This window comes from Amblyraja radiata, chromosome 32 (assembly GCF_010909765.2).
Source record: "Amblyraja radiata isolate CabotCenter1 chromosome 32, sAmbRad1.1.pri, whole genome shotgun sequence".
NCBI classification, from domain to species: domain Eukaryota; kingdom Metazoa; phylum Chordata; class Chondrichthyes; order Rajiformes; family Rajidae; genus Amblyraja; species Amblyraja radiata.
The window spans coordinates 13,738,954-13,752,778 of NC_045987.1; the positions used below are offsets into that span (position 1 = coordinate 13,738,954).

The 13,825-nt window shown below is 43.0% G+C and overlaps 1 protein-coding gene across 3 annotated transcripts in view; it reads right to left on the minus strand.

Moving 5' to 3' along the window:
• The window catches only part of eng (endoglin), an 84,082-nt gene that overhangs the window by 42,191 nt on the left and 28,066 nt on the right, over positions 1–13,825 (minus strand). For all 3 annotated transcript variants that reach the window (XM_033049010.1, XM_033049007.1, XM_033049009.1), the window contains exons 5-6: positions 9,162–9,312; positions 7,450–7,603 (exon numbers count right to left, since the gene is read on the minus strand). In XM_033049010.1, coding sequence (XP_032904901.1) covers positions 7,450–7,603; positions 9,162–9,312 — 305 coding nt within the window. The remainder of the gene's footprint in view (positions 1–7,449; positions 7,604–9,161; positions 9,313–13,825) is intronic.

Genomic DNA, 13,825 nt, shown 5'->3' on the forward strand with positions numbered 1-13,825 from the left:
AAAATGCCCTAATTGCGGTTATGTGCATTCAATGCAGTCGCAGTGCCCAGCTTACGGAAAATCCTGCAATTTCTGCAAGAAATTGAACCATTTCTCGGCTGGCTGCCGCTCCCGTGGGAAACTCGCCCCAGCTTCTAGACAAGTTCTAAACAACTTGGTGCAAGTTGATAGCGAGTTTGGTTCCCAGTCCTCTCTCGACACTGCCAATTAGTTCTCAAGGAGATGCCAGTGTTTTCACACTCCTACACGCACCTGCTCGACTCACGGATCCTTCGGTCCTCGTTACTGTCAACAATTCGACCTTCTCTGCTAAGCTCGACACAGGGGCGAAGGTCAATGTTATGTCAACAAGCCTTTTCAGAAAGATTAGGCACAATGAGCAACTAAGTGCTGACCATTCGACTTTACATGCTTACGGGGGCAAGGTGCTGAAACCAGTGGGCAAGGCCATTTTCAATTGTGTGCTGCAGAGGTCATCGCGGGCTCTCACGTTCTATGTTCTCGACTCTGATTCTGTGACTTTGTTGGGCAACCAGGCATGCCAGGACCTGGGACTAGTCTCGTTCGACCGCACTGTCCATGAGGTGCGGGTGATGTTGGATCCGATATCTGAGTACCCGGACCTGTTTGATAATGAGCTGGGCAAACTGCCTTTCGTCTACAAGATCGCCACCGACCCAAAGGTGGCGCCTGTGGTCCGTGCACCACACAGAGTATCCCTCGCTATGAAGGACAAGGTTGAATCGATGCTGAAGAGCATGGTCGCGATGGGAGTGCTAGAGGCAGTTAGCGAGCCCACCGAGTGGGTCTCCACCATGGTTGCCACGCTAAAAAAGGACAAGAACGAGATAAGAGTATGCATCAACCCAAAGGACCTGAACCTCGCAATTAGGCGACCACACTACCCCATGAGAACCGTGGAAAATGTTGCGGCTCAAGTCGGCCAGGCCACGGTTTTCTCCGTCCTCGATGCCAAAAGTTCCTTCTGGCAAATACCACTCGACAAACGCTCCTCCGATCTCACAACGTTTGCTACTCCCTATGGCAGATTCAAATTCCTGCGGATGCCATTCGGAATCAACTATGCCAGCGAGGTGTTCCAGAGGTCCATGGAACAGCTGTTCGCTGGCATGCCGTGCGCCATCATTGTGGATGATATCCTAGTCTACGGGGAGAATGCCGCCGAACATGACAAAAACCTGCGCCGCGTCCTGGACCGGGCTCGGCAGATCAATTTGCTTCCAGTTCCTCGTGCTGGCGAGAGCAGGAACAGGGAGATACGGGACCTGAACGTATGGCTGAGGAACTGGTGCACGGGGCAGGGATTTAGATTCTTAGATCACTGGGATCTGTTTTGGGGTAAGGGGGAACTGTACAAAAGGGACGGATTGACTGTTAACAGGTGGGGGACCAGCATTCTGGCAGGCAGGTTTGCCACTGCTACATGGGTGGTTTTAAACTGAATAAGGGGGGTGGGGCGTCGAATGGGATAGTGGAGGATGGAGTTAAAGGGAAAGGGTTTCTTAAATGTGTGAGCGTAGAGACAGAGGGGTGTAAAATGAGGGTAGAAGCAATAGGTAGCAAGGTGAAAAGTAAAAGTGGCAGGCAGACAAAACCAGGACAAAAATCAGAAAGGGACACTTTTCAACATAATTGTATAAGGGGTAAGAGTGTTGTAAAAACAAGCCTGAAGGCTTTGTGTCTCAATGCAAGGAGCATTCGTAATAAGGTGGATGAGTTGAATGTGCAGATAGCTATTAATGACTATGGTATAGTTGGGATCACGGAGACATGGCTCCAGGGTGACCAAGGCTGGGAGCTGAACATCCAGGGATATTCAATATTCAGGAAGGATAGAGAGAAAGGAAAAGGAGGTGGGGTAGCGTTCCTGATTAGAGAGGAGATGAACGCAATGGAAAGGAAGGACATTAGTTTGGAGGATGTGGAATCGGTATGGGTAGAGCTGCGAAACACTAAGGGGCAGAAAACGCTGGTGGGTGTTGTGTACAGGCCACCTAACAGTAGTAGTGAAGTTGGAGATGGTATCAAACAGGAAATTAGAAATGCGTGCGACAAAGGCAAAACAGTTATAATGGGTGACTTCAATCTACATATAGATTGGGTGAATCAAATTGGCAGGGGTGCTGAGGAAGAGGATTTCTTGGAATGTATGCGGGATAGTTATCTAAATCAACATGTAGAGGAACCAACGAGAGAGCAGGCTATTTTAGACTGGGTATTGAGTAATGAGGAAGGGTTAGTTAGCAGTCTTGTTGTACGTGCCCCCTTGGGCAAGAGTGACCATAATATGGTTGAGTTCTTCATTAGGATGGAGAGTGACATTGTTAATTCAGAAACAATGGTTCTGAACTTAAAGAAAGGTAACTTTGAGGGTATGAGACGTGAATTGGCCAAGATTGACTGGCAATTAATTCTAAAAGGGTTGACGGTGGATATGCAATGGAAGACATTTAAAGACTGCATGGATGAACTACAAAAATTGTTCATCCCAGTTTGGCAAAAGAATAAATCAGGGAAGGTAGTGCATCCGTGGATAACAAGGGAAATCAGGGATAGTATCAAAGCGAAGGATGATGCGTACAAATTAGCCAGAAAAAGCAGCATACCGGAGGACTGGGAGAAATTCAGAGACCAGCAGAGGAGGACAAAGGGCTTAATTAGGAAAGGAAAAATAGATTATGAAAGAAAACTGTCAGGGAACATAAAAACTGACTGCAAAAGTTTTTATAGATATGTGAAAAGAAAGAGATTAGTTAAAACAAATGTAGGTCCCTTGCAGTCAGAAACAGGTGAGTTGATCATGGGGAACAAGGATATGGCGGACCAATTGAATAACTACTTTGGTTCCGTCTTCACTAAGGAAGACATAAATAATCTGCCGGAAATAGCAGGGGACCGTGGGTCAAAGGAGTTGGAGGAATTGAGTGAAATCCAGGTTAGCCGGGAAGTGGTGTTGGGTAAATTGAATGGATTAAAGGCCGATAAATCCCCAGGGCCAGATAGGCTGCATCCCAGAGTACTTAAGGAAGTAGCTCCAGAAATAGTGGATGCATTAGTAATAATCTTTCAAAACTCTTTAGATTCTGGAGTAGTTCCTGAGGATTGGCGGGTAGCAAACGTAACCCCACTTTTTAAGAAGGGAGGGAGAGAGAAAACGGGGAATTACAGACCAGTTAGTCTAACATCGGTAGTGGGGAAACTGCTAGAGTCAGTTATTAAAGATGGGATAGCAGCACATTTGGAAAGTGGTGAAATCATTGGACAAAGTCATCATGGATTTACAAAAGGTAAATCATGTCTGACGAATCTTATAGAATTCTTCGAGGATGTAACTAGTAGCGTGGATAGGGGAGAACCAGTGGATGTGGTGTATCTGGACTTCCAGAAGGCTTTCGACAAGGTCCCACATAAGAGATTAGTATACAAACTTAAAGCACGCGGCATTGGGGGTTCAGTATTGATGTGGATAGAGAACTGGCTGGCAAACAGGAAGCAAAGAGTAGGAGTAAACGGGTCCTTTTCACAATGGCAGGCAGTGACTAGTGGGGTACCGCAAGGCTCAGTGCTGGGACCCCAGCTATTTACAATATATATTAATGATCTGGATGAGGGAATTGAAGGCAATATCTCCAAGTTTGCGGATGACACTAAGCTGGGGGGCAGGGTTAGCTGTGAGGAGGATGCTAGGAAACTGCAAGGTGACTTGGATAGGCTGGGTGAGTGGGCAAATGTTTGGCTGATGCAGTATAATGTGGATAAATGTGAGGTTATCCATTTTGGTGGCAAAAACAGGAAAGCAGGCTATTATCTAAATGGTGGCCGATTAGGAAAAGGGGAGATGCAGCGAGACCTGGGTGTCATGGTACACCAGTCATTGAAAGTAGGCATGCAGGTTCAGCAGGCAGTGAAGAAAGCGAATGGTATGTTAGCTTTCATAGCAAAAGGATTTGAGTATAGGAGCAGGGAGGTTCTACTGCAGTTGTACAGGGTCTTGGTGAGACCACACCTGGAGTATTGCGTACAGTTTTGGTCTCCAAATCTGAGGAAGGACATTATTGCCATAGAGGGAGTGCAGAGAAGGTTCACCAGACTGATTCCTGGGATGTCAGGACTGTTTTATGAAGAAAGACTGTATAGACTTGGTTTATACTCTCTAGAATTTAGGAGATTGAGAGGGGATCTTATAGAAACTTACAAAATTCTTAAGGGGTTGGACAGGCTAGATGCAGGAAGATTGCTCCCGATGTTGGGGAAGTCCAGGACAAGGGGTCACAGCTTAAGGATAAGGGGGAAATCCTTTAAAACCGAGATGAGAAGAAATTTTTTCACACAGAGAGTGGTGAATCTCTGGAACTCTCTGCCACAGAGGGTAGTCGAGGCCAGTTCATTGGCTATAGTTAAGAGGGAGTTAGATGTGGCCCTTGTGGCTAAGGGGATCAGAGGGTATGGAGAGAAGGCAGGTACGGGATACTGAGTTGGGTGATCAGCCATGATCATATTGAATGGTGGTGCAGGCTCGAAGGGCCGAATGGCCTACTCTTGCACCTAATTTCTATGTTTCTAATTTAAAACTGAACATAAAAAAGTGCAGATTTCGCGTCTCTGAAGAGCCTTACGTCGGACACATCTTCACTTCTGATGGACTAAAGCCTGACCCACAAAAGACTGCTGCAATTTCCGAGATGCCAGCCCCAACCGATGTCCTCGGCCTGCAACGTTTCCTGGGCATGGTCAATTACCTCGGTAAGTTTATTCCTAATCTCAGCGAGCTGAGCTCGCCCCTGAGGCAACTAACTAAAAAAAACACTGCCTGGTCCCGGTTCCCACAACACCAACAGGCTTTCGAATTTCTGAAATCTAAGCTGCCCAGCACCCTGACACTTAAATTCTTTGACCTGCGCCGTCCCATTGTTGTTACCTGTGATGCCTCCCGTTTTGGACTCGGTGCTGCTTGCCTGCAGCTCTGTGATGACGGATCGCTGTTACCTATTTCGTATGCCTCGCGAACCATGACCGACATGGAGCAACGGTATGCTCAAATCGAGAAGGAACTCCTCGCGGTTGTGTTTGCTTGTTCCAAGTTTAAAGATTTCCTTTTCGGCAGCAGATTCGCGGTCGAGACCGACCACCAGCCACTAGTGACAATTCGTAGCAAGCCCATACATGTTGCCCCTGCCAGACTGCAGCGCATGATGCTGCAGCTCCAACGTTTTGATTTCCATCTGGTTTACTAAAAGGGCACTGAAATGCATGTGGCCGATACTCTATCTCGTGCCCCACGGGCCACCTGTGACCGCCACCCCTACGGGCAAGAAGACCTCTTGGTGCTGAACGTCAACATCGTCCCAACCAGGCAACTTCAGTGCCTGATCGAACACACCGCCGCTGACACTGCGTTGCAGCAGCTCGCAGCTGTCATCAAGCGCGGCTGGCCCGACAAACGGACAACTTTGCCATCGGGTGCCCAACCGTTCTTTCTGGTCCGCGATGCTCCAAGATGGTGTTATCGTCAAAGGCCACAAGGTCGTGGTTCCGGCCTCGCTGTATGATCTATACTACAACGCAGCCCATAGCGGTCATCCTGGGGTCGATGCCACTATTTCTCACGCTCAGGGACAATTCTACTGGCCTGGTATGGCCAAATATATCGAGGACCGAGTTTCCTCCTGCTCCACCTGCAACAACCTCGCCCCGCACCAGCAGCGACAGCCCCTTTTGCAGCAGCCGGCGCCTGCCATGCCCTGGACATCGCTGGCTGCCGACATATTCGAATGGCGGGGCAAGCAGTTTCTCGTCCTGGTGGACTCGTACTCCAACTGGCTCGAGGTGGACCTGCTTCCTTCAATCACCTCCGAGATGGTCATCAGCAGACTGCGCAGGCACTTCGCCACCTTCGGTGCCCCTGTCTGTTTACAAACGGATAATGGCCGACAATTTACCAGCGCTGAATTCAAATCTTTCGCTGCCAAGTGGAACTTTCATCAGTACACTAGCAGCCCGGAGTACCCGCAAAGCAACGGCCTTGCCGAGCGAGCCATGCGGAGTGCTAAGGGTCTGCTGGAGCAGTCCTGCCTGTCTAACTCCGACTTCTACCTGGGCTTACTTAACCTCCGTAATATCTCCCGTGACCCGACCATGGGTTCCCCTGCTCAGCGTCTGATGTCGAGGACAACCAGGCCACCTATGCCGATCGCTCAACAGACCCTGCTACCCAATGTATTCGAGCCTGCCGTTGTCCAGCAGCGGATTGAACAGAAGCATGAGGTTCAACGGCGTTCCCACGACAGGTCCTGCCGCCCGCTGACGTCCCTACTGCCCAGGCAAGTCGTTCTGTTGCAAACTAGCACCGGCTATTCCCGTCTCGCGACCGTAGTTGGTGTGGCTGATTCGCCTCGTTCTTACCTGGTGGACTATGAAGGGACTGTCTATCGTCGGAGCCGTCAAGACCTCAGTACCACTAACCACGCCTTAGTTATCAAGTATAATAACACTCTTTCCTATCTCTCTCTCTCTCCAGCACGGTGACAGACTGCGTGCAGTTAGTGCTGGATCATGTTTAATCTGTGTGTTTATTAAAGAGTTAAGTAAAGTTACAAGTGTGTGAGATTCACATTTACAATCACCCTTATATAGAAAGGGGTAGGTAGAAGAGGTACAACAATTCTTTAGAATGACACCCAAAATAGGCCATCAAATTGCAAAAATCTTGTAACTGTTTTAAATGTAGTAGAGCAGGTTATTGGAAGAGGAGCTCAGAAATATGGAGGTTAATAACCAGTGAACTCGTAACAAACAGGTACATTCAGAATTAGATGGATAAAAAATGATACTTGAATAAATTCTTTAAAACCAAATCAGATAATGTACAAATTGACATACCACAATTTGATATTCACATTGATGTAATCATGCATTTTTGAGACAATTAGAAGAAGATTTGAGAAAATAAATAGGATACATTGCTCCTTTAGGTAACCAGTTGTTGAAGGAAGATGTCAGTTAAACCTCCAGACCTGAACACCACAGTGTTATGTTGATATTATAATTTTTAAATTATATTTCTGTTATTTATTACAAAAAATTATATATACACCAGTCAGATTGGAAGATTCCATACAATCTGACATTTTATTCACTTTAACTATTTAATGGATTCTCAAAATTGTGAACATTATTAATAATCCTTTATTTCCACGTTTTGTTGGTGGGTCAGTACCAAAAAAAGTGAAAACTTATTAAAATAAAAAATACATTCTTAAATCATATTTCTTTGCAGAATCCACTAATTACAATCAACTTACTTGGATATCTGGCTTTGGATATTCATTACAATTACTTTTCATTTATATACAAGGCAATATTTGTTTCACATCGGTACAGAAAATGTACAAACAAGAGGCAAGCAAAAACAAGAGGTGAATTCTGTACCTTGATGCAGCTACCATAATGATGTGGCGTTGAGAAGTGACATGTTGATCAGATGTCACACAACCATGCAAATTTTGATGGAGTAGTTCATAATCTTTATAGTATTCAGTATTAATAGGAGGCTGGTGTTCACATTTAGGAAAGAGCATTTCACCTTTTTAAAAAAAATAAAAAAAATAAGTAGATTCAGATTAAGCCTCGGAAGTTTCAGCACTTAAAACATTTCTCACTGAAAATCAAGTTAATTTGAAAATAAAGAAGTTATAAGTTTTTGATTTGAAAATCTGAAAGGAAACAGAAATTGTTATGTATTTACATGTTACCCTCTTCCTAATTCGTCCCAATAATGATACATGACAGTTTGTGATGGGTACATTTTGGTTCCTATACGCCAGCAAAGATACCAAGCTTCAATGAATTATTATAAAGTTAGGACAACGATTGATGCCCCAATTTCCTGAAGTCTATGGCTTTCTATTGAGAGTGGAGAATCAAGTCAAAATTGGACTTTGTACATGGAACTGATGCACTACAATGCTAAGAACTACAACTCTGTATGTTACCCTTTGCTCCATCTAATGTACTTGAGTTTGACTTATTTGTATTTAGGCATATTATATCTGATCGGTTTGGCTAGCATGGAAAACACAGTACACATGAGAATAATAAACATTGACCTTAACCTACAGTGTAAATATTTTTCCATTAGAATTCTTCAAACCATTCAAACCTAAATGTTTCATTAAATTTTTCCTTGATGGATCCTGAAATCTTGGACACTTACAGCGTATTAATCACTCAGCTCACTGCATGATGGAGACCATGAAAATTAAAGAACAAATGCCAAAAATCTGAAATTCAGAAAAAGTTGGAAAAACCAACATCAAACAAAAAAGTACGCTATTTTTTTTCAAATCAGAGCAATTTTTAAGGACATAACACTATAAATGCAAAAAGCTTATTTGACCTTGTGGCCTATTTAAAAAATTACTAAAAACAGAAAATCTGACAATTATACAGCATCGGTTAATACTGATCATGGACTATTATCAACTATTTTCTATTACCAGTCTTTGAAGATGCCATAGAACAGTATAGCACAGGAACAGAATGTCTGTGCCGAACATGATGCCTGCAACTCTAATCTGCTTGCATCATAATCCATATCCCTCCATTCCCTGCATATCCATGTGCATATCTTAAATGCTACTTCACCACCACCACAGCAGCGTGTGCCAGGCACCCACTACCCTGTGTAAAAAAACTTGCCCCACACATCTCCTTTAAGCTTTGCCCCTTTCACCTTAATGTTATGCCCTCCAGTATTTGATATTTCCACTCTGGGACCAAAGTTCTGACTCTTTACCTTATCTATGCCGCTCGTAATCTTATACGCTTCTATCAGGTCCCCCCTCAACCTCTGGTATTCAGAGAAAGCAATCCAAGTCTGTCCAACCTCTTTCTAACTAATAACAAAATAATCCAGGCATCATTCGGGTAAACTTCCTCTGCACTCTTTCCAAAGCCTCCAAGGATTTTCCAAAGACTTGTAAGTATTTATAAATGCACCAAGTCGATATATAATTTAAGTATTAAAAAAAGAAATCCAAATCCCTGGAGCTTTATTTTATCCTTGATATGACACTATGTTTTTAAATTTCTAGGTAACAGAAAATAATGTGCACAATATCAAATTAGCTGTACGCATTTACCTTCTTTCACTTTTATGATGATTGCTTCAACATTTTCAGGCTTAGCAAAAGTAGTGAATGAAGTGCAAGTTCCTTTAAATTGATTCAATTGATGAGCTGAATTCGAATTTGTCTTTCGTTTGTTAGGTGATGCAATGGAATGGTTTGGGTACTGTATAAAGAAATGCTTGGATGAGTAGAATGGCTATAAATCACATTTATAATCGATAAATCAATAAAGAGTCTGAAGAAGGGTCTCGAGCCGAAACGTCATCCATTCCTTCTATCCTGAGATGCTGCCTGTCCCGCTGAGTTACTCCAGCATTTTATGTCTATCTTCGGTTTAAACCAGCATCTGCAGTTCCTTCTTGCACATTTATAATCGAACTTATTTGTAACAATTTCACAGTTTTAAAATGACATGTGTTTCGTAATAGTACTCTTATTTCAGAAATGGATTAAGTAGCAACGGTTATTTTTGGTGCGGTCAAATGGAACAAATTGTTACACTATTTATAAGTGAAATTCCAGTACAGGTTGAACACCAAGCTTCCAGCAATTGATGGTCCGCTCATCCCTATAATCCAGACAAAATTACGAGAGCTCAATTGAAAATCCCTGGGCGGCCACAGATGGCATTGTGAATGATGAGCGCTCTTTCCGGTTGTGAAATAATCAACTATGCTCTCAATCTTCCCTCCTAACTGTTCCACAGTCAATAAAGTAAACCCTTGTTTTAAGAACCCCCCCTTAAAACAGATGTCAAACATAGCGGGCGGACCTGCCGACCCATCTCCGGCTTGCACCGTCTTCCCGACCATTTAGAGCCCCAGCTTCCAACCTCACCCCGACTCGTAGGATGCACCAGAGAGCCCTTCTTCACACACCGAAAGGACACAAAATGCTGGTGTAATACAGGGGGTCAGGATCTCTGGAGAACGTGGATAGGTGACATTGGGACCCTTCCTCAAACTGATTTAATCGGTTGAATTACTCCAGCACATTGTGTCATTTCACTTTAAAACTAGGCATCGATACAATTGGTCTGCACCAGCGAGCCCTCAAATACCACTTGAACATTTGCAGATACAGGCATGATCCAACACATGATGGCAGTACATGCACACAGTACAGGCAGTAACAACATAACCTGCAAGTGGTGCTACAGAATATCCAACCTGGATTCCATCATCTTCAGCTGTTCAAATATCCTAGTACCTTAAACGGCCATGTAGAGGGAAATAATGCTTGACAAACTTTGAGGTTTTTTGAGGAATTAACTAGCATGATGGTTAAAGGGGGAACCAGGAGGTAGCCTATTTGAATTTCCAAAATACACTTGAGACAGTGCTAATCAAAAACTAACAAAAATCATACAAAATCATGGCATACGGGGTAATATATTGGCTTAGAGGGAGGTTTAGTTAGTTTATTTTTATTATTTTATTATCTTTTAATTTTAGAGATACAGCATGGAAAGAGGACCTTCAGCCCACCAAGTGCACCGATCAGAGATCCCTGCACATTAACACTATCCTACACACACTGGGGACAATTTACATTTATACCAACCCAATTAACCTACAGACCTGTACGTCTTTGGAGTGTGGGAGGAAACGGAAGCACCCGGAAAAAAACCCACGCTGGTCACGGGGAGAACGTACAACCTCTGTACAGACAGCACCCATGGTAAGGATCGAACCCAGATGTCTGCCGCTGTGAGGCAGCAACTCTACTGCTGCGTCACCGTGCCACCCTTTTATTGCAATGGTAGAGTGCTATAGGGATCACTCAAGTGGACACTCTCTCTCTGCCTTATCCCAACCCTCTGACCCTTTCTCCAAATGTTTTCCACCCACTAGACATTCTGCTCAGCTCAAGCCTTGATGGAAATTTCCCCACCCAGACCCGCCGTAGTCCCCTGATTTGTTTGACCCTAATAAGCCTTTGATGAAGGTTTCTCTCCAAGCACCAACATTATGGAGATATCTTCTTCTGCCCTCTGGCCATTTACCATAATTGACAACATGGCCCCAGGCCCAGTCCTTATCTAATGTTTCCCATTAGAGGTTATCTGGCTCCATGGGGGTGGTCATGTATTGCCCTTTGAAATAGCAAAAACGGTTATTAACAAACCCACTCCAACACCCATCTAGCACAACCAGTACTAGAATTTCTAAGTTATTACCTCTCGAGACTATGATAGAAATTTCATAATTTATTATTATTATTATTTTTTAAATATTTTTATTAGAAGCAGTGTACAAAAGTATAAACCACGATATATGACATAATACATTTATTGTACAGCTTCAATTTTAGTTTTAGCAAAGATGAAATAGAAAAAGAGAAAAAGAGCAAGAAAGAAAGAGAATGAAAGAGAAAGTGAATGTGTAAGAATAGAACCCCTAAACTACCAAATGAGTGTAGTCGAAGAGTGAGTAAGTAAAAGAAATAGGAAAAACGTAAAGAAATAAAAAGACAAAAACGGAAGGAAAAAAAAAAGTGTTGATATACCTGCTTCATTTCTCTCCCCACCCATCACCCAGTCCGTAAATCGGTTTAATTCCGAAGTTCATAATTTAAACCTGTAAAATATTTATTGTACCCCCACAACGTCTAACCATACATACCCTGTACACTGTGTATGTCAGCACTAAAGGAATTAGAACTGCAACACTGAAGGAATTAGAACTGCAGATTGGGAGTTCAACTAAACCATAGAGCAGAGAGTGAATGCTGGTCCTTGTGAAGGCATTAGTCAATGTGGAATATTTGTATTAAGTCATATGAAAAGAATACTGTTTAATCAACAACTGACAATTTATTATTGGGCACAATTAGAAAAAACATGATTATTTTCATAATGGAACCCAGACTCTGAGCTGAATAGTTTGGAGCCAAACGTCTTCCTAGGACAGGACGCATAACCTTTTCAACTTTTGTGCATCAGCAGCTCACAATCTAACCATTTTAAGGCCCTTTAATAATCCAAAGTCATAACAAAATAATTAACGTAAGGGATATTAAGGAGATTGTTTCTGCAACACAACTTTCTACAATGTTTTCTATATTAAAATTACTTTCAAAATAAATTGCCAATATGCTTCATTAAAGTACACAAAAATAGTTGCTAATCAGTATTCTATTTTAAGCTCTATATTCAGTTTAAAGCATTCATTTGTGATTTTAATATGCAATGTAATAAGAGTTATACGGCCTTTATTCCAACTCGTTCATTCCAACCAAGATGCCCAATTTAATTTAGTCCCATTTGCCTGCATTTAACCCATATGCCTTTCATATCCATATACCTGTCCAAATGTCTTTGAAATGTTGTTACTGTATGTGTCTCAATCTATTCCTCTGGCAGCTCGTTCTACAAACCCACCATCCTATTGTGAAAAAGTTGCCCCTCAGGTTTCTATGAAATGTTTCCCAAGACCTTGAAATCCTATCTTGTTATTTTAAACACCACAAACTGAGCATTTCCATGCTCTGGTTCAGGCATCCATCATGCCAGCCAATCTGTAGTCAAGGAAAAGGAATATACACACCATGAATAGGTGTCAGAAATCACTGGACAAAATCTATTAAAGTTCTATTTAATATGTCTGATTAAGGCATAACTTCAGCAACCGACGGAACAGGGCGGTTTCAACATGAAGTCTGTTTAGTATAGAATTGGAGCCTGGCGCCTGACTGACCTGACCCGACCCGTGGCCAGTCTACACTCAAACCAAGCTTTGATACATAGTATTTTTTCCAACCTGTTCATTCTCTTTATATGCCTGCATTCCAAATGCCACACCAACCCCTATCTCTTGTATTCTCTTTCTCTCTCTCTCTCTCTCTCTTGCTCTCTCTCGCTCTCACACACACCCACTCACTTTTATACACACACAAACAGACAACCTTGCCAGTCTCTGCCTCTCTACCTCCTCTTACCCTTAAGTGCTAAACAAAAATCCCAACAAATGGCCAGCCTCTGGTCTTAACGATGCACAGTGTGTGAATTAGTCGGAGGTACGCAACAACTTGTGGCTTAGTTGAGGTGTCCAATGCAAATCAGCTCAGTTGAGCTCCTCCCAAAGATGCTTGGTAAACACTGCCCACTACAGTACTTTAAATTTATTGCTCTTCAACATGGCTATTTTGAAGGTAGTCCTGCTGGCTTGGCAACGGGAGGTGAGGACAATGTCAGGAAAATCTTTCACAGGACACCAAAGGAGGCATGGCAGAAGAGTTCTTGCAGGATTTTTCAAGGAAATTGTGCCACAAATCGGTCACCAATTTCAGCTAAACTCCCAACAATCTAACCATGCTTGAAATACTCTCTCATCCCTCAGACCACTCCTGCTGATATCGCTGCTGATTTATGCCATATTCACAATTTGATGCACACTGTTGAAATAGGCCCATTACTAAAATCCTCCACTCAATCACCCCAAATCTACACAGGAAAATATTGAACATACATTTGTCCCGAAAGACCAAGCGTATTTTGTGGGTTATAGGATCTGAATTATTTTAGATCACAAATGTGATTTTGAACCAGAATAATTGATTTAATTTGTCACCGCCTTTCATGACAAACATTCATCACAACGGCATGAATATTTCCCTCACCATTGTTGCAATCTTATAGCTGGCGTGGGATTGAGGTTGATGGAGAACAAATATAC